The 19,615-nt window shown below is 38.1% G+C and overlaps 2 protein-coding genes across 4 annotated transcripts in view; both read right to left on the minus strand.

The window, feature by feature from the left end:
• On the minus strand, positions 1 to 10,032 carry LOC122074089 (probable serine/threonine protein kinase IREH1). Of its 3 annotated transcripts, none has more exons than XM_042638932.1 (16): positions 9,889 to 10,032; positions 9,021 to 9,775; positions 8,236 to 8,408; positions 7,566 to 7,812; positions 7,179 to 7,271; positions 6,954 to 7,094; positions 6,777 to 6,869; positions 6,160 to 6,370; positions 5,945 to 6,030; positions 5,459 to 5,547; positions 1,481 to 1,532; positions 1,303 to 1,359; positions 1,032 to 1,205; positions 735 to 812; positions 480 to 602; positions 1 to 335 (listed from the first exon to the last, which is right to left on the minus strand). In XM_042638932.1, the coding sequence occupies exons 2-15, from the start codon at positions 9,726 to 9,728 to the stop codon at positions 519 to 521; spliced, it is 2,286 nt and encodes a 761-aa protein (XP_042494866.1). In that variant the 5' UTR covers positions 9,729 to 9,775; positions 9,889 to 10,032; the 3' UTR covers positions 1 to 335; positions 480 to 518. The 3 variants fall into 3 exon arrangements, with proteins under 3 accessions (XP_042494866.1, XP_042494848.1, XP_042494858.1); XM_042638914.1 differs by having other exon boundaries at positions 9,021 to 9,781; XM_042638924.1 differs by having other exon boundaries at positions 9,021 to 9,790.
• A 2,482-nt stretch (positions 10,033 to 12,514) lies between these two features.
• The window catches only part of LOC122077561 (probable serine/threonine protein kinase IREH1), a 28,036-nt gene continuing 20,935 nt past the window's right edge, over positions 12,515 to 19,615 (minus strand). The window contains exons 13-18 of the mRNA XM_042643529.1: positions 15,156 to 15,207; positions 14,978 to 15,034; positions 14,709 to 14,882; positions 13,912 to 13,989; positions 12,900 to 13,085; positions 12,515 to 12,806 (exon numbers count right to left, since the gene is read on the minus strand). Of these exons, the coding sequence (XP_042499463.1) occupies positions 13,008 to 13,085; positions 13,912 to 13,989; positions 14,709 to 14,882; positions 14,978 to 15,034; positions 15,156 to 15,207 (439 nt within the window). The 3' untranslated portion in view covers positions 12,515 to 12,806; positions 12,900 to 13,007. The remainder of the gene's footprint in view (positions 12,807 to 12,899; positions 13,086 to 13,911; positions 13,990 to 14,708; positions 14,883 to 14,977; positions 15,035 to 15,155; positions 15,208 to 19,615) is intronic.

Genomic DNA, 19,615 nt, shown 5'->3' on the forward strand with positions numbered 1-19,615 from the left:
TGTGCAACACAAACTAAGTCCCTTCTTACTGCTTAATATCCCAAGACAAAAAAAAATTCTTCAGACACAAGATACTAAATAGAGAAGCAAATTCCTGAATTGATCCGAGCTTTTGCCCTTTTTGTATCTATGTGGATATATAAGCAAGGATCGGGTTTTCCTTCACCCATGGTAAAGCGAGAATCCCTTGACTCAGGGGTTCGAATGGTGTCCATAGGGTATCATGCAACAGCTGGGGGGGGGGTTATTTTCAAACATTCTTAAATAAGGGGCAGACATTGACAGCCCTTAATGGCTGTAGTTTTCCATCGCGCGGCCTGAAGGAAAACTTTCTCCTATAAAAAAAAGCAAACATTCCAGCTCTGTAAGTTAGCATTGCAAAAATTCCATCAGTAATTAGAATTTCAGTGTCAGGTATAGAAGATTATTCTTTGAGCCTGAGCAGTTTACATATGGATTGGTTTTTTTATATCAGATACCTCTTTATCTATGCAATTCCATGCTTGAATATCTGGTTTTCAAGCATCATTTTTTGATGGGGGTTCATCATTCCATCCCTTTGTAAGCAAATCATAGTTGATTGATGCAAGGTGGGAGAGATTCTGAGCACCAAACACAGAAAAAACAATGAAAAAAGGATCCATGACAGAAGCTTAGTGAAAAGAAAAAAAAAAAGAAAAATCAAAATATGCTATCAATAGCATTCTGTTGGTAGCCATTATGAATACACATACCTTGAATGAAAAATTACTAAACGAGTACATGACAGATGAACCAGACTCAAACTCAGCAACGCCTGCACATTCATCTCCCTGTTCAATGTTGCCAAAGAAAAGGTCAATCCCATATATTAATGATGATGACAAGATTGATACTAAACTGACAATGTTTATGATATTTTGGTGGAAATAAAAAAAGAAGAAGTGGTGCCCTCATGATATATTTTCTATCAGGATATAGAATTTAATAAATTTATTTAGGTTTTTCATATCTGAAGGATCAAAGGTAAATCAGTTTTTAAAGGTGGGTACCACTTCGTCCTGGCGATTGCTCAGGCAGCTGCTGCTGCCATTCAAGCTAGCATCATCACTGGAATCGACATATTCACTGGCTGCATAAACATGTTCCTCTGAAGTATTCGAGGAGTATTGGCTTATAAAGTAACTTGTATCAGGTGTGCTCTCTGAAGCCGGAACAAATGCAGCCTGTGACAGACGTGCCAATTCAGATTAGTCAAATGCCATTACCGCACGAGTATAAAACCAAATAAAAGAAATGAAGCAAAGTATATATAGTATCCACCTTCTGCCTGGCAAGCGTGTCCCAATTGATATCTTTGAAGAATGCATGTTGCTTCACCTGGATCATATTTCTCTGATTAATTATAATCCTCCCTGGGAATCAATTCCAAGAGGAAGTCGAGTTTCTACGGCCTATACCCAGATATAATCTGGTCCCAGAAATCAATTATCAAGATTACCTCTGCCACTCCTTTAGCTCCAAGTCTCTGATTAGGATCTTCTGTCAATAATCTGGGACAAGAAATCAGAAGCAACTTTCAAGTTTTTTTTTTTGGTGAATAAATAATTCATTAACAAGCGAAAAGAAAACAAAGACTTACAGCCCCTAATAAGGGGAGGGGGGAGAAAGCAAAACCAACTTAGGGAATAGAGCTATTCCTGATGGTGGAACTGGGCAGCTCCCAGGAATTTACAATATGACTGTTTCTAGGGGAGAGGTTACAAGTGGAGGCACTTGGCCTTGACATCAAAGAATTTGGAGCCCCAAATCTTATCAAGAGGGCAAGAGTTTGAGGTCCGTTTCCTATGATTTCTTTCCATCCAGATTTGATTAATTATTGCTCAGAAGGGAAGGCGAGCTTTCCCACAATATCACAATAGAACTTTCAAGTTATTAATATATAAAATGCAGTAGACAAGAACTGACAGTGGCCATATTGATCATTGCAATGTACATAAGCCAGATCACATATCAACCCAGAAAGTAAGTAATGTGTGACACCATTGAACTGGCAGGGCAACCCAGGCCAACTCGGAGACGTCAGCTGATCTCATAATTTAAATAAAAAATAGAAGATTTGATTTCAGGTTCCATTTTGTTGTTTAGAACAGTCATTTATCAGCTTTGTTGAATACTCCTTCAGTTCTCATGCACACCCACTTTTTGGATTAGACAAACCTACCATGCATACTAGGATAAACCCAATAAGGTTTTCAAAATATCTAAGGTAATAGATGAAGCTCAAATCTGATTAAAGAGAGAGCTACTTGGAGTTCAAAGTACGAAATAGAAACCCATAGCACCCTAGTACAGTGCCTCTCAAAACTGAACAATCAATTTTCATATCATACGTGTTCCAGTGAAGTTTATAGTTTCATAAATTCAATTTCACATTCCATCAGGTTTCTATCTAGAAAACCCTTGGAAAACATAGAAAATAAAAGTTCAAGAATGCACATAGGGACATAAAGGCACACATGCACACATTTCAAGAGATAGATCATGAATATCTTGAGGACAGATTCACAAGTTCCAATCAGGAAGATAAGTTCTTCTTTCAGTACCAGCTATTTATGGAAGTTCCCAAAACAATCTGAATTTATGCACCTAAACGTTGGTAGACCAGTTTTTAAATGCATTTTCAGCAAAGGAGTGAAACTAGGACGTTAAATTTTGGACCATTCAATTCACATTGTAAATTGATCATGTAACAATTCACAAACATGTATGGATAATTGCTCTCTAATCTTCAGATGCAGGAGAGGCAATGGGGCAAGTTTGACAAGCTAATCATTGACAAGATGGACAAGGAGTAAAGATGACTGCCAGCACCCATTTATAACCAGGAAGTTTGGGTGGCCCATATAAAAATAAATAATGAATTAGATTAATTTAATTAATTTACAGAAAAATATATTAATAGGGGCAATCAAGCGAATTTGGATAGGTTTGACAAGAAATCAGTCTTGCCATGTAGTTTGCTTGTCAAAATCGCCATAACCTGGGTACCTGACACAACGCATTCACTAGTTGCATGGAAGTACCCCAACCGTAACACATCTTGTTAATCAATGGGTCATGTTCAGGTCAACCTGCTTCAGTTAATAATGTTGATGTGGTTCTAGTTTGTTCAAACAGACCGTGTTGGCCATTTAGATTGTGCCATATGACCTTCATATCAATATTGTGTTAGATTCAGTAAGATCTTTCTCAATGAGCCATGAAATTGACCCATTGCCAAAGAATGAAGGTGGTAACCGAGTGCATTGAGAAGATGGAAATGTAATGAAAGTACATTAAGAATATGCCTTAAAAAATTCTGTATTTTACTTATGGAAGAGGGATAGGTATACTAGCGTAGTACCTAGGAATTAGGATGCTAGCGGGATTTTGACCGTAGGATTTGGTCAACTTGAATTGAACCGTTGGATGGAAAGAAGATATACAAATTTTCAATCCACGGTTGCAACACCTTTCCTCTCTCTCTTTCTCTCTCTTCTGTCGGAAAAGACATTCATTTTACTAGATCCAGCCAGAGAAAGTGAACTCCGGTGAGAGTTGTCATAAGGAGAAAAATTTCACACCGAAGCAGTGAGATCAGTGATGGCCAGTCCTCTTCTTCTCCGAAATCGGTCCAACAACGACTGGGGTACTTTGCTTTTCTTCTGGGTAGTGCCTGAATCTTCAGTTTCACAAACCGTATGGCCCTCCATGCATCCTGACAATCTCCTTTTCGAGTGAAAGTTAATGGATGAAACAGAAGAGAAGAGCGACAATCTCGATTGGGAGGAGGAGGAAGAAGTAGCAGAAGAGATTTTTACCTAATCCTCTAGTTCTTATACCTGTTTCCTTAATCGAATCCTCTAGTTCTAATGTCCGTTTCCTTAAACTCAAAAACTGACATGGGCATTTTATTCTTACCAAATCCTCTGGTTCTAATGTCCGTTTCCTTAAACTCAAAAACTGATATGGGCATATAATCCGACAGAAATAAAATGAATTAAGACTTCCTCTTTCAGGAATGTTGTCAGGACTCGGGAGAAGGTTCTCCACTGACTCCTCTGGTTTGAGCCGCTGCTACCTACCCCTCTCTATCTGATGGGTCTCATCGTTCCCGCCGTCAGAAGATCCGTGTAGTGGAGCTCGCTTCCTCTACTTCCGAAGACGGAGTTGGGCAGGACCAGAACCAAGGTGGTGGTCGGAGGCGGTTCTGGCGGATCAAGGTGATGCCCAAGGTGACGCGGTCCCGCCGTCGGAAGATCCGTGTAGTGGAGCTCACTTCCTCTACTTCCAAAGACGGAGTTGGGCAGGACCAGAACCAAGGTGGTGGTCGGAGGCGGTTCTGGCAGATCAAGGTGACGCCCAAGGTCAAGTTTTTCGCCGGCGTAAACTCACCAAAGAAGTTCTTTGGCGTCTACAACGGTCACGGTATGATGGCAAAGGATATCGTGGAGCAGCGGTATTGGGCAAGTTCTATAAGACCTCGCCACATGAACGGATGAGATTTTGTTTGTTTCATGTAACGGTTAAAATCCTGCTAGCATACATTATTCCTAGGTAATGCGCTAGCATATCTATCCTTTTCCCTTTACTTAATGAAACATTCTACAATCTTTAAATTATTTCTTCTGCATTATATTTAAGGTTGCTCACCAGGAAATGATGCTGGATAGCCAAAATTCAGATTCCAATAAGACCAGTCATACTTGAAATTACAGAAGAAGTAAGTGAATTGACTCGGCAATGCATTCTTTGCACCAACCTTCTATCAAGGTGTGACTCCCACACCAGATTGTCACTCCTATTCTTGACCCCATATACACATTTTAAATGGTGCAAGTAAAAAGTTCAATTGTAATATCTGTCTTAACAGCTTCAGCAACAAAGCCCTCTCCCATGCCCAAAAACTTCACACAGCTAAGGACAAAAGTAAGATTCAGACAATGAGTTTTTGGAAGACAAAAGGAAGTTTCTAACTTGTTCAACCTCTTACCTCCGAAGACAGACAGTAGTAATAGTCATACAGATCAATAACAAGGAACAACCATGCTTAAGAAGTGTTTATAGAACTAAAAGGATTTGCTCAAGATAATAAAAACGCTAGATTGCTGATTCCATATAATAAGAAATTTCTTGTTAATATTTTAATATATCTAGCATGAATTTCTAAGATTTTTCAACATTTTATCCTTGGATGTAAGTGTCTGCATTCCTAACATTCATACATTGGTCTTTAACATGACAACATATTCAAAGATTTATAATAATAATTAAAACAAAGAGATAGAGAACATAAACTAAAGATGGGGAGCCCTCATTACATGGACCCAAAAGAAACTACAACTAAACTAAATACAATCACACCAATACTCATATTGGCCTTGGAAAGAGTAAAAACATGTCTGCAATCAATGGCAACAGGAACAGATTTTCTTACCGATCAATTAGATCTTGCGCTTCAAGGCTCATCTCTTCAGGCACCCGGGGCCAAGGAATTTTACGACTGAGTATATTGTCAAAAATAGTCTACAAGAAAATAAGAAAATAAAAAACCATCCCATCAGTACTCAAAACTTGCAACAAATATCAGAACAGAGAACAAAACTTTATGCATGCGTTCACACACACACACACACACATGCACAGACACAGGGTTTCTAAAATTGCAGTAAAGAATAATATTGGTTGATAAGAATCAATAAGCTGGCAATGAACTAAGATCAATGTAGTTGTATGTAAACTTAGAGCAATCGCATGATGAAACAAAAAGTCTCCAGGACCTATTGTGAAGAATAATGAATTACTGTTCTCATTAATAGCATTTAACCACATCCCGGAAACCATATGCCTCGACCCGGAAAGCATAATAAAGTTTAAAGTCAAAAAATATTTCTAGAAGCAAAATAAAGATCAAGACAATAACCTGTGGATGCTCTGCATTAAAGGGTGGTATGCCAACAATCAGCTCAAAAAGAATAACACCCACAGACCACCAATCTACAGTTGTGCCTAAGTAAATGAAAACATGTCACAGGATTAGAAATTCTGAAATTGCAAGATGTAAACAGTAAAATATTACAAAAATCTATGAGATAAAAAATACACAAGGAAGCCAGAAACTAAGAAAGCTTTACACACCATATCCAGTCCCTAAGAGTATCTCCGGAGCCAAATAATCAGGAGCACCCACAGCTGAATGTTTTTGCCATCTTTCTCGCTGAGTCAATTTCTCATAAACAGAGAACTGTGGTTCATCTTCTCCAAGCAAAGATGTCCCACCAACTGCTGGACCAGACAAATCATCGTTTTTGTTGATGAGATCAACCTTCGAAAGCCTAAAGTCTGTCAACTGCTCAGAAGAAAGCTAGAACATATTAACATTTAGCATAAGGATATATAATTGTTGTAAAAACAATAGACAGTACCCATTAGAGGGAGAGGGGAGGGGACCTCTAATACACTAGTGTATAAAGGTAAAGGAATACAATAGCATACAAGAAGCAAAACTATTTGACTCTTGAACACAGACTAAATGACACAAGACACAGCATCTGCCCACCATATAATGCTGTCAGATACCAGGGCAGTAAACAAGGTTAAGTACACAAACTAGGTTAAATGATTTTACAGAGAACAAGATCAATCACTAAGATCTTGATGCCATTTCAAAAGGCAATGATATGAAAACAAACCAAATATACTCCTCACAGAGCCCTACATTCCCCAGATTCTACCAAAAGTGTAAACATATTAACCTTGATATGACCATCATGTGCAATCAACAAATTATTGGGCTTCAAATTATGATGAACTACGCATAGTGAATGTAAGCATTCCAGAGCAAGCACCTGCATGAAATTACCTACGAAAGTCAAAGAGTTACATTCAAACAAAGAAACAATACATTTCCCATTTAATAAACTTGAGCTTACAACTTCAGCAATATATATGCGAGCAACATCCTCATCCAAGCATCTTAAATTCCTCAACAATGAATGCAGGTTTCCTCCATTCAAATATTCCATGACAATATATAAGTTCTCACGGCATGTAAAAGAATAGAAAAAGCGCACCTGATACAATTCGAATTCCAGTTAGACTGAGAAGAAATAAAACCGTAGTTCGAAAGGAATACTTCACTCGCTAGACCTGCTCACCACAAAAGGACTGTGGACTGAAATCAAGATGTCACGCTCAGCCAAAATACTCTCAACAGCATTCTTACGGATCATATCTGCCTTCTTAAGAACCTGATAAAATATTACAAACGAATAAATAATCAGTATAGCACTCATAAGTGCACTAAATAGTAATATGGAAATGTAAAACCATTAACATTAGGCAATTATGCTTGTCAGATACAAGAAAAGAAAGTGAAAGCAAGTCCTACATGAACTATAGAGCTTGAAATCAGCATCTGCACAAAGCACTAGCTGCTAACAACCATTATCTTGATCTACATATGAGTGAAAGATAATTTCCAATGCATAACTTTCAAGCAGGCATCAAAAGTATATCTATCTGAAAACATTAAATATAGGTACCTTAATCGCAAAAAGATCACCCGTTGCTCTCTTTTTTGCCAAGTAGATTGGTCCAAATGCCCCACGACTGATTGGTCTTATTATTTCAAAGTCATCTATGGAAGTGCGGTCCTTAGAAGAGTGAATAGGGCTCGTTCTCAAGCTACGAACCATATCATCTTCCATGGGGGCATCTTCATCAATTACAGTGCTCATTAAATCAACCTTATCATCATCTACTAGCTCACAGAGCTGCAAGTATTTTTCCCTATAGAACCACAATAACCACTAAGTATTGAAGGAAAGCAAAGGAAGTTTCGGCACTAAAAATACTCTTCAAATGGACCATTAAAAAGCTGCAAAAAGAGCTTGATGCAAGTTTCAATAAAAGCAATAGCACTAGTAACAGTTCTGCCATATGGATATAACTTTAAAATATAAGTATGCACAAGAACAAATTAAGAGAAGATTTTATTTTCAAAAGTATTTTTTGCAGCCCGCAATCAAAGGTGCCAGCTAGCACAGCTGGTAAGGACCTAGGCTTGTTGTCGCCAGGTCTTAGCATCAAATCCCGCCTTCACTTCGGGAGGTTGGCTGGGGTGGTGGTTTTCCATGCTATGTCAAAACACTGGAAGTACCACCACAAAAAGGGGGAGGGGGGGATAAGCAATCTTTCGAACTAAATACTCACCTGATCAATTTCTCTATGCATGCTCCAAATGTCTCCACTGTAAGTGCATCTAGTTTTCTATGGTCAACTATAACCCGTAGGTCTTCCAGACAGGAAACCAGATTTGAAATGGACTGGCCATCATCCATGGGTAGATTTGCAGCACATCGAGCAATATCTGCAATTTCATTCATCTGCACCAATTCAAAATTTGTTTAATACCACGATGACCATTAACATTAAAATTCAAATTTGAGAAAATAAATAGCGGAGGGTGTCAATTTGTGACATGATTTCTTCTTCTTCTACTTGAGAAATTTCGATTGAGTGTAAGTGGGAAATAAATAGAGATAAATGACTCTATTCTCTTTAATTGATGTGTAGAATTCTAAGAGCTTAACTATTTCAGTTGAAAAATAATTATTTCTCATATATTTCCAAAATTTTGGAAGTGGATTCCTTCTATTAGCCCTTTTGATAGATGCCCGAAGATCTCGACAGATTCCCAGAACCCCATAAATAAATTTCTGCTCACAAATATACCTACTCTTTCTCTATTTTCTTCATAATTTTCTATTATTCTCTATTGTGATTTTAATATTTTAAAGATCCCTGAAATTTATTTTATTGTTAGGCTTCAGCATCAATTTAAACCTATCTCACCCCATGATTATCCTGCCTCACCCTTCCTTTGTTACAATTAAAATCATGCTCATATGTCCACCAGAGTGTAATCTATTTGTCTGAAGCAAGCCAAAGACGAAAACAGAACAGCAAAGATAGTGAAGAATTAAATGAGGAGATACCTGTGGAAGATCTTCATGTTCAGCATATGCACCCTTTCCTGCCACGAAAACAAAATCAACAGCTCCAGGAAGGCAATCAACCATGTCCTCTGAACCCTTATGGGACCAATCACTGAGTTTTGGAGATAGACCAACAGATTCTTCAGTAATACTTGAGTTTGAAACTTTTGCAACATCCACACTTCCTATTATATTCTGCAAGTCCTTGTGTGAATGAGACTCTACCATTTTCTCAAGAGTCTCAGCAATACTGATAAGACGCTCATTAACACTTAAACCACCTTTCTGATCACATTTATCAGCAATTGCACAGATTCTTGAATGGTTTTCCAGATGAGAGATTGGAACTCCCTCCTCACAAATGCGACAAATGACTGTATTATCAGAAAGATTCTGCTGATCAACCCAAGAAGGAAGCTCAGGAGAATTAAAAGTTGCCCTAACTGCATCAGAACTTTCTCCCCTGTTCTTTAATATCTGCGAGGAATTTACCCGTTCAGCTTTCAATGAAATAGCTTCTCTCTGGCTTTTTGCAGTTGGAAGTGGCAGTTTCTTCCCAGAACCAATCTGGTCCCTGCTTACAGGGGATTCAATGTTCTTTGGAGATTCTGCATCATGAGGTATGAGGAAATTGGATTGCTTTACATCTTCTCTTTTCCAATCCAAGCCTCTTTGCTCTTGACTATAAGATTTCCTTGGAGAGACCATCTTTGACTTTGAGCCCCTATCAGCACTGAAGGCCTTTCACTCCCTTCCTGTGCCTGATGGAGCTTGTTTAATATCAGTAGGAAAAAAAACCCATCAATAATTGGGAGAATCAACAAAAACTACATTGAAAATTAAATAATTCAAACTATAAAGAAGTAACCTGGATGGTTGTTGTTAGAGGAACTCATGGGTATGGTTCTTCAGTTTATGAAGGAGATCATGACAAGCATCAAGGAAAAGGGTAACTCCCAGAATCTCTCAATTGATCTGAAAGAACATAGAACATAGCTGCCAGTGAGATCACACCAGTCAATTATCTGGCAAGGTCAACTCTGAAGCGATCTTGCACTAAACGAAGTGGCAGCGTGGCGCCTGCTCCCTGACATAGTCAGTGAAATGACCTCTATGTCCCTAATGAAGGGCAAAAATCCCATCCTATTGATATTCTCATGCGGTCCCTTGACCCAATACTAGCTCAAGGGTCATGTTGCCTTTCGGGGAACCCTCTCTTAATTCATATCATAAAAATAAGGAAAGTAACATTACCCAGATATCTCATGAAATGACTGCCCCGCACCCTCACAAAATGAACACCAACCCTAGTTGATGCACCTATATGTCCCCTCATTGGCCCTGCATTAGTGCAAAAACCATGCAATCAAGTAGCATTCTCCTTCCCTATAAAAAACGAACTTTTGATTTATTTATTTATTTACATAAATACAGGGGAGAAACAACACTACTAAATCACATGGGTACTACACTAATGCACAAGCATCCAACCGTAGGGGCAATAGCATCCTGTGTCTAAGCACAGAGGGCACAACTAGATAGCATTCTTTTCCCTAAATGCATAGTCTTTTGGGCAAAAGGTTCTTTGAACGTCCCACAGTGGCGGGGTACACTAGCATTTCTCTCTCTCTCTCTCTCTCTCTCTCTCTCTCTCTTAGATGAAATGACCTCGTTACCCTCTTATGTATGATACAATCTCAATGCAAAACCAATCAAGCATTGATATTTGATAGTGTTTGTTGGCACTTTGTCCCTATATATTGTGACTAAATTCTACGTTCACACCCGACATGGACTTGGTGAAGTTCCAAGGGACTTCATACTTAGTATGAGCCATCTCAAAGTTCAAAGTTTTGACTCTGAACTTTGAAGATGGTTTGAATTGTACACTACAATACCGGAGATTTTTGTGTAGATTATATTGGAATGGAGTGAATCACAAGAGTTATACCTAATAATAGAATTTCGAAGTACTATTGAACCAGCTTGGATCAAAGAAGGGAAGGCTTGAAAACCTCTTGTAAGGGTACATTCTTATGCTAGGTTACCCTTGACAGGGACTCGGTACCTCATGATCCAAGTCTCGCAGAATCTTGTATGTGTAAAATGGCTATACCGCCTGATCGTAGGTCTTCCTCATGTCTAATTTAATTGCATCTATGTATTCAAAGCCTTTGGCTCTCCATCAATCTCCACCAATTCTAATTTTAATATGTCCTGAAATCCGCCGGGAATTAACCTAACTTGATCAGACTCAGTACATTCAGAGCAGGGGTAATCATCTGGTTTTGAAAACCATGAGCCAGCCTCTAATCTAATTAGAATTTGCAAAACATGCACATTGTTAAATTAACATAGAAAATGTTTGACTAGTGAATGTTTTCAATTTTCAAGCACGGTTGATAACCCACCATTTAGGGAAAAAATATACCACGGATGGTTTCCCCATGTGGCCATCACAAATGTTGGGAGTAAAAAAAAGAGAAGCCAATGTTTTCAAGAATGGTAAGCAGATCTTACTTTTGAATAATGAGAACTGTTTATCGAAATCAAATCCAATCATTTAAACCAGAATCAATAAATCATTTATCAATCAGTTTCATTTTGATTTGGAAAAATAAAATTGTTTACTAAATGATTCGGTTTGAGTTTAAAGATCTGCACCCCTGGAATCCATAAACCTTTTGAATCTTATAAACCAATGAGATCCAACTTTGCACTATAATTAGCTTGGCGTTAATCTAGAATTCTTGTTATACGTTTGTTCTGACTCTCAACCCTCAACCCTCAACCCTCAACACTCTTTTCTAGGTTCATATTGAATCAGTTGAATGCACTTCTAACACTTGTTCCACTTTTGAAAGACCTTGCTTTATATCACCGATCTCACTTTTTCATATGAAGTGAAATAGTTTAAACCACCAGTTTTGAACCAATTAAAATTGATACGCTATTAAATCAATTATACATACTAAAACCTATAGAAAAACTACTTAGACCTATAATTCACATGGGACTTGTACAAGGTATTAAATGGTGTCCCTATAAGCAGCCAATTTCCCTTAGTTTCCAGTATAACCGGAAAACCAGGGTCTCAGTCAAAAATTTGAAAAACCTAATCAAGAATCATGTAAAACTCAACTAGGGTTAAAAAATGACAACAATCAATCATTAATGTCCCAGTCCTATCAAATAAGACTAGGTCTTTTTACCTGAATCACTAAAAACCCATCGAATCTAGAGATTTTTAAATATGTTGGCAATGATATAAACTCAAAAATTCAATAATATGTTCCCTCATTTTTTTTTCCTTGTTTCTTTTTGTCTTTTGATATATATATATAGAAAACGTGACAAAACACTGACTAGGTTTGACCAGACCAAATGACCAAAGTTTTTCTAAAGGAGAACTGAGTCAGGAAAACCAGTTTTCCAACTATTTCCCACACGGAATTTTCCAAGGAAGCCTTGATAGGACCCACGAACACTACGGATAAGCCAATAAGTTGATAACTCATGCTCTGAGAAAGTACACATCAGTAAAAGGGATGTGATCTCTTTGCTATGGTAGAGAAACCGCATTGTTTACATCTGAAGGCCCACCCTGAGGCATGTATCAATAATGTACAGAGAGGTCCTTAAACCAAACAAACAACTCAGACTAAAATTGAAGCCCCAATAAGTAGGGCAATAGCCTATATCAGGAAAGAGCACATCCCCAAAGTCTGTCTTCTCAAGCTTCTATCTCTGCAAATTTTTTTCTTTTTCATTTTTGATAGAATATCTCTGCAAGTTGGAGAATCAAAAAACATTAGAAATACTTGGCAACAAATGAAAAACAACAGAACCATAGTTGGAAAACCATGCTTAGCATCTTACATTTACAGGCTGTACAACCGATGGTTGAGGTGAATGGGATCCTCACATGTTGACCAACTGTCAACCCCCACTTTCATTTCTCAGTATAGAACATTGGGTAGTCAAGCATCATTGTTTGCTGGGTGGTTCATCCTTCCATCCCTTAGTAAGCAAATCATAGTTGATTGACGCAAGCTGGGAGAGATTCTGGGCACCAACCACAGAAAAACAGTGAAAAAGGATCCATGATGGAAACTTAGTAATAAAAATTAATAATTAAAAAAAAAAACATAAAAATATACTCAATAAGTCGAGGGACAATAGGAAAATTACTGTTTTCTGGAAGTGCATATAAGCAACAAAACAAGTCAGCTTCAGAAAGATAATATGGTTAGATCGTAACTTCCAGGCTAAACTAAAATCTTCCTAGCAATTGTTCAATTTCACCGCATGGCAATGTAATGGTTGGATTCCAACCCCCCCCCCCAAATGATGCGATTGCTGGATTTCATGATACAAACGTCGACTGAAAAAAGAACAGAATCAAGCCAACATCTTCACACTTCAATTTTCTCTAAAATCTCCAGTCAGAACATCCCCCTCTTAGCAAAACAAATCTCACAGAACTGCTCAAACGCACAAAGATATATCAAAAAAAATAAAAACTAAAAAGTTATTCTAGGGTGAGAAGAGGTGTTAACAACATAGTTTCACAATTATCAAGCAGGCTATATAATCCTCAAAAACTTAACCACTTAATACATCCATTACTGCATGGTTTAACACCGCAACCAACTTAAAACAAATCCATGACTTCGGGCCATGAAAATAGAGTTCTGAATAGGCAATGATTTAATAGGAACATGAGCAGTTGCCATTGAGCATTATATCAGTTAGATTAAAATCATCATGACGTCGACGTAAAATAAATGAAGGAATAGAGTTGTGTCTGACTCAGGCAGTTTAGATTTTGATAAATGACAGCACTGTGCTCTTGATAGCATTCTGTTATTAGCCATTATGAAACACATACCTTGAATGAAAAATTACTAAACGAGTACTTGACAGATGAACCGGACTCAAACTCAGCAAGACCTCCGCATTCATCTCCCTGTTCAATGAATTCAATGTTGCCAAAGAAAAGGTCAATCCCAAACATTAATGAAGAAGATGATGATGACAACGAGAATGATATTAAATTGAAAGTGTTCTGGAATTTTGGTGAAAAGGAAAAAGAAGTTAAAGTGGGGCCCTCATGATCATAGTTGTCATGGCATCGCCAAGGCTGCGATTTGGCGTCCTGGCGGAAAAAGAAGTTCATGGCAATGCTACGATTTACATGACTCACAAATGGCGGTCGTCATTGGCTGATAGGCGTCGCCATGGCACTGTCATGGACGCCAGATCACGCCTAATTCACTAGGGGGTCGATTTTTTGTAAAATGCAAGTTGATTTTGATAGGGCTATGTTGATTTTTGATGATTTGATGTTGCTTAATGTTGGTTTTATATGTTATAGGGTATATATTATAGGCTTGTAGCATGCTAAATAACTTGAGAAAATAGGGGAAATAAAAAATTAGCATACTAATTAACTTTAAAGAATAGGGGAAATAAAAAATGACACATGGGCAATTTGACCACCATGGCAATGCCATAACAAGCGATTCATCGCCAAATCGATTAGCCACCCCTCCACCGCCTTGGATCGATTTGACGCCGTGACAACTATGCTCATGATATATTTTCTACCAGGTTGTAGAATTTAATAAAATTATTTAGGTTTTTTTACTTCTGAACAATCAAAGGTAAATCAATAAAGATGGGTACCACTTCATCCTGGCGATTGCTCAGGCAGCTGCTGCTGCCACTCAAGCTACCATTGTCACTGGAATCATCAAATTCACTGGGTGCATAAACATGTTCCTCTGAAGTATTCCAGGAGTATCGGCTTGTAAAGTAACTTGTATCAAGTGCGCTCTCTGAAGCTGGAACAAATGCAGCCTGTGACAGATGTGCCAATTCAGATTAGTCAAATGCCATTACCGCCTGAGTATAAAACCAGATAGAAGAAATGAAGCAGACTATATAGTGTCCACCTTCTGCCTGGCAAGCGTGTCCCAGTTGATATCTTTGAAGAATGCATGTTCCTTCACCTGGATCATATTTCTCAGATTAACTATAATCCTTTGGGAATCAATTCCAGGAGGAAGTCAAGAGTTTCTATGTTCTACACCTAGATATAATCTAATCTCAGAAACCAATTATCCTTGTTACCTCTGCCGCTCCTTTAGCTCCAAGTCTCTGATTAGGATCTTCCGTCAATAATCTGTGACAGAAAATCAGAAACACCTTTCAAGTAATTAATATAAAAAATGCATTGAACAAGAACTGAAAGTGGAAATATTGATCATTCCAATATACAGAACCCAGATCACAAATCAACAGAAGAAGTAATGTGTGACACCATTGAACTGGCAGGGCACCCTAGGTCAACTAGGAGATGTCATTAGATCTCATAATTTAAAAAAATAAAATAAAATAAAATAGAAGATTTGATTTCAGGTCCCGTTTTGTTGTTTAGAACAGTTAATTATCAGCTTTGTTGGATACTCCTTCAGATCTCATGCGCACCCACTTTTTGGATTAGACAAACATCCTATGCATACTATTTGAAAAATCTAAGGTAATCATTGAGGCTCGAATCTGATTAAAGAGAGAGCTACTTGGAGTTCAATGAACAAGAAACCCATAGCACCCTAGTACAGTGCTCTCTCGAAACTGAACAATCAATTTTCATATCATACATGTTTCGAGAAGTTTGCAGTTCCAGAAAGATGGTCAGATATAATATCATTTAAGTTTTTCTTCAATCCACAAAATCTTTGGAAAATGAAAAAAAATAAAATATTAAGAAGGCACACATGAACATAAAGGCACGCGTGCACACACATTAAAGAGGTATAATAAATAAAATACTATGCTAGATCATGAATATCTTGAGGAGAGATTTACAAGTCCAATCAAGAAGATAAGATCTTCTTTCAGTATCAGCTATTTATGGAAGTTGTAACTCTCTGGCCCCATTAACCTTGGCATAATATTATCCTCTTTGGCCCATGGTCTTCAAGGCTTTAAAACACGATGTACCATGTCAATAAGACTAGATATTATCAACTAGTCCAGCAACCTCCCCCTCGGCAAAGTGGGACTAAAGTTTGCACACCGTCACCGATCTTCCAAACCCCCTAGTACTAAGCAATCTCTTGGTGGAGGGGACCCCTTAACGATCTCCCAGGCAGGTCTGGTACAATTGCCGTATCTTGGGTTGTCACAAAAGTTCCCTAAACAATCTGAATTTAGGCAACTAAATATTGGTATCCAGTTTTTAAATGCATTGTCATAAAAGGAGTGGAACTAGGATGATAAGTTTTGGACCTGATGCGGATCCGGATTCCAAAACCGGAATCGTATCGCTTAGGGTCCCCTTAATTAACAAATAGCACAAATTTCGCAACCAAATATCAACAGATAATGGCAGTTCTATAAATAAGTTGAAGCTTCTAATAAGGAATGGTGGAATTGTAATTTACTATTAACTTTAGATCATAAAGAAGGGAGAGTGGACAAGAGGCGTAGAGTTGGAATGACAATAGAATAAATGAAAGTGGGAAATAAAAACAAAAGAGAGGTGGTAATTCTGGAAATTATAAAATTTGAATATAAACCCACTTGTATGAGGTTATTGATGGAGGGCCAATAAGAGTAAGAAAGAATTCCCCAAGATAGGTCTCAAAGTTGCAGGGGAGAGGGAGAAATCGCACTAAGAAAGGGGGGAAGGCGAATCGCTCACACAAGCCCGCAGACTTCACAAATACTGACTCAATTCATATTTTCTTCAATCTAACTTGTCTATTGGTTACAACCAATTTAAAGGAAAATAAAAGACATAAAATAGAAACTCTACTGAAATAAGAAACTACCCTAAACAAGAAAACAAATTGCAAATCGACTCTATAAATCCTACGTGTATCTAACTTGCTAAAATAAAGTGAATAAAATAAAATCAAAGATAATCTTCCTAAATAAAGTAAATTTCTAAATTCCTACTAGACCCAAAACCAATATGGATCTGGTTCATCCCTATCCGAAAACCCAAATGGGTATGAACTGCTCGACGGGTGCGTATCTGCATCAATTCCCCCAGCATTAAGAAAAACTCGTCCACGAGTTTTGTAGAATCGGAGAATCAACATCAATAGATCAGCATCCATCCTTGCCTGTATGAAATCACCATCGAAACCAAGATCGAATGATATGAAATCCACGACGCGAAGTTCATTGGTGAAATAGTGACTCGGGAAAATAAAATCAATCGGTTGACTGAAGAGATCAACTAATTTAAAATTTTCCACAAGTTGATCTTCAGCTTCCAACAGTGCCCTCTCATCTTCTACCACTGATGATTCATCTTCTGGTTCTTCTACCTGTTGTTCAATGACTGAGATCACATAGTTGAAGGTAGAGTGTGCTATGGATTTGATTTCCACGCAAAGTCGATAAGCCTCATCGAGCTTCTCTATTGCATTTTTTTACGGATATCCAATAGAACCATTGGCTAGGTTTTCTATTTAGAACCACTATAGGTGGAGTGAGTGGCAAAAGGGTAAATAAATAGAAGGTGAGGGGATGATGGCAGAACTGTAAATATATAGAATTAAGGGAAATTTACCACGCCACCCCCTGGAAAAGGCCACAATGATAAGACCACCCCCTTTGTTTCGCCAAATTATACTCAGACCCCCTTACCGTCAGTCACTGTTAAGTCAAGAGTTGAAAATGACTGTTATAGCCTTTTTACTAAAATGACAAGAGGGTGAGGTTAAATTAAGGGGGTTGTCAGGTGTTACTGCTTTTTCCGAGAAAAAAACTCTCTTCCTCTCGTCTTTCAAGCCCAGACCCAGAGAGAAAGCTCAAGAAACAACAATCGAAGCGGTCTAGGGTTCCAAATTTCTTTCAACTGTACTTCCATTTCTTTCTTTCATTCGCTTCGCCTTCCACTCTCTGTAAACGTTATTACTGCGAACTCCTGCCGCAATTCAATTTGGAAAAAGCAAGGGGAACAATCAGGTTTTGGGCTAAACTGGACCGACTGATACTTCTCATCCAAAAGCAAGATCAGGTACGTGAAATGTTCATAAATAATTTGCTTCTGTTGGTCCTAATTATCTTGAATTTCTGCTTGCTTTTGATTATTGTGTATTAGTGATTTACTGTTTGATTATATTTGGGTCCTCAACGTTTGAAATCAAGAATTTGGATGGGTAATTTGTTGCTTTCTGAGTTAAGTTCCAACCTTTTACCTATTTTTTGGAAATGCTGATGAGAGTTGTTAGGTAGCCTAGCTCGAAATCGTTTCACTAGTAAATTTATAAGACATAAAATTTGTAACTCAGTTGAAATGGCTCCGAGTTGAATCCATCCCACACTAGTGGGATTGGGAGACAAGTTTTACCTTTTGGGGGAACAGGATTTGTTTAGGTCCACCCAAATACCTTGTTCTGTTATTGTCCAAATTTGAACTGTGAACATTCCAAGATATATACCCATAGCCTTCTACTTCTTCGTCTCAAATCCGTGAGCTACTGGAGATTGTCTCATTTGAGCTCCCTTCTAGCTTCTCTGGTTTGGCATCATTCTACTTCCCAAAAGGTAAGGTGAATTACAACATTTCTCTTTGTTTCTTGTTTATATGTCGATGTCTTTCCGTGATGATGGCGGAGGGAAGGAGGGAAAAAAAAGTTGAACACATTTTGTCTTTGTTTTGATTACAGGTGTGTGTCATTGAACACAAAGGGCGGGCGCACGGGTGAGCGAGAAAGAGAGGAAGATAAATTTTTTTTCCCATTATTTTTTGTTAGGTCTGGTCACCACCGTCTGTCGTCAATGCCGCCATTGCTGCTCCGAAAGATAGCCGGTGGTCCAAATCTATCCATTTGGGTGAAATAAATTATAACTTATTACAAGGGTATTTTAGGTAGTTCATATTTAATAAGGGCATTTTGGTATTTGAAATAAAATATAATTGCTAACATCAGCATATAAGGTATATTCCTTAGCAGTGATTGACGGTAGGGGGTCTGAGTATAATTTGGTGAAACAGATGGGGTGGTCTTATAATTGTGGCATTCTCCAGGGGGTGGCGTGGTAAATTTCCCTAGAATTAATTATGTGAATGGCAAGATTGTAACTTTGGAAAGTTCAACTTGAAACACAAAGTGAAATATCACGTATAGGGGCAGGGGTATAACTGGAAGTAATGAAAAATTATGGGACAAAGGAATTAAAGGATAAAGAGGAGGGCAATTCTGAAAATTCAGAAAAAAGGGATTAGAAGAAATATAAAAAAAAACAGAATCGTGGGTTGGGAGGTACTTAACGACAAAGGGGTTCTCCTCCTTCTCCTTCTCCTTCTCCTTCCTAGAGAAGGAACCTGCGATGGAGAGTAGCAGGAGTCAAGGAAGACAATAACGATACTCCAGAAACTCTTGCGAAAAACCAGGAGAGGATTGAGGTTGACTTGCGATGGCAACTCTAGGTATGAGTCTCCGTTTCACTCTATCTCTTGTCGCCTTCTCTTCTTCTTCTTCTGTCTTCTGTCTGTTGTCTCTTTTCAGTCTTCTTCCTCTGTTTTCTGTTACTCCTTCTCGGCTGCACTGGCTTTTTTTTTTTTTTTT

The sequence above is a fragment of the Macadamia integrifolia genome, chromosome 1, assembly GCF_013358625.1.
Source record: "Macadamia integrifolia cultivar HAES 741 chromosome 1, SCU_Mint_v3, whole genome shotgun sequence".
NCBI classification, from domain to species: Eukaryota; Viridiplantae; Streptophyta; class Magnoliopsida; order Proteales; family Proteaceae; genus Macadamia; species Macadamia integrifolia.

Bases quoted from the DNA above. Each gene is read 5' to 3' on its own strand.
- LOC122074089 (XM_042638932.1), bottom strand. From the start codon at position 9,728: ATGGTCTCTCCAAGGAAATCTTATAGTCAAGAGCAAAGAGGCTTGGAT. The intron at 6,031-6,159 runs GTGTGTAAAGCT...TCATTTACTTAG, and splicing joins ACTCTTAGGGACTGGATATG to GCACAACTGTAGATTGGTGG. The intron at 1,206-1,302 runs GTGGATACTATA...CGTCTGTCACAG, and splicing joins ACACGCTTGCCAGGCAGAAG to GCTGCATTTGTTCCGGCTTC.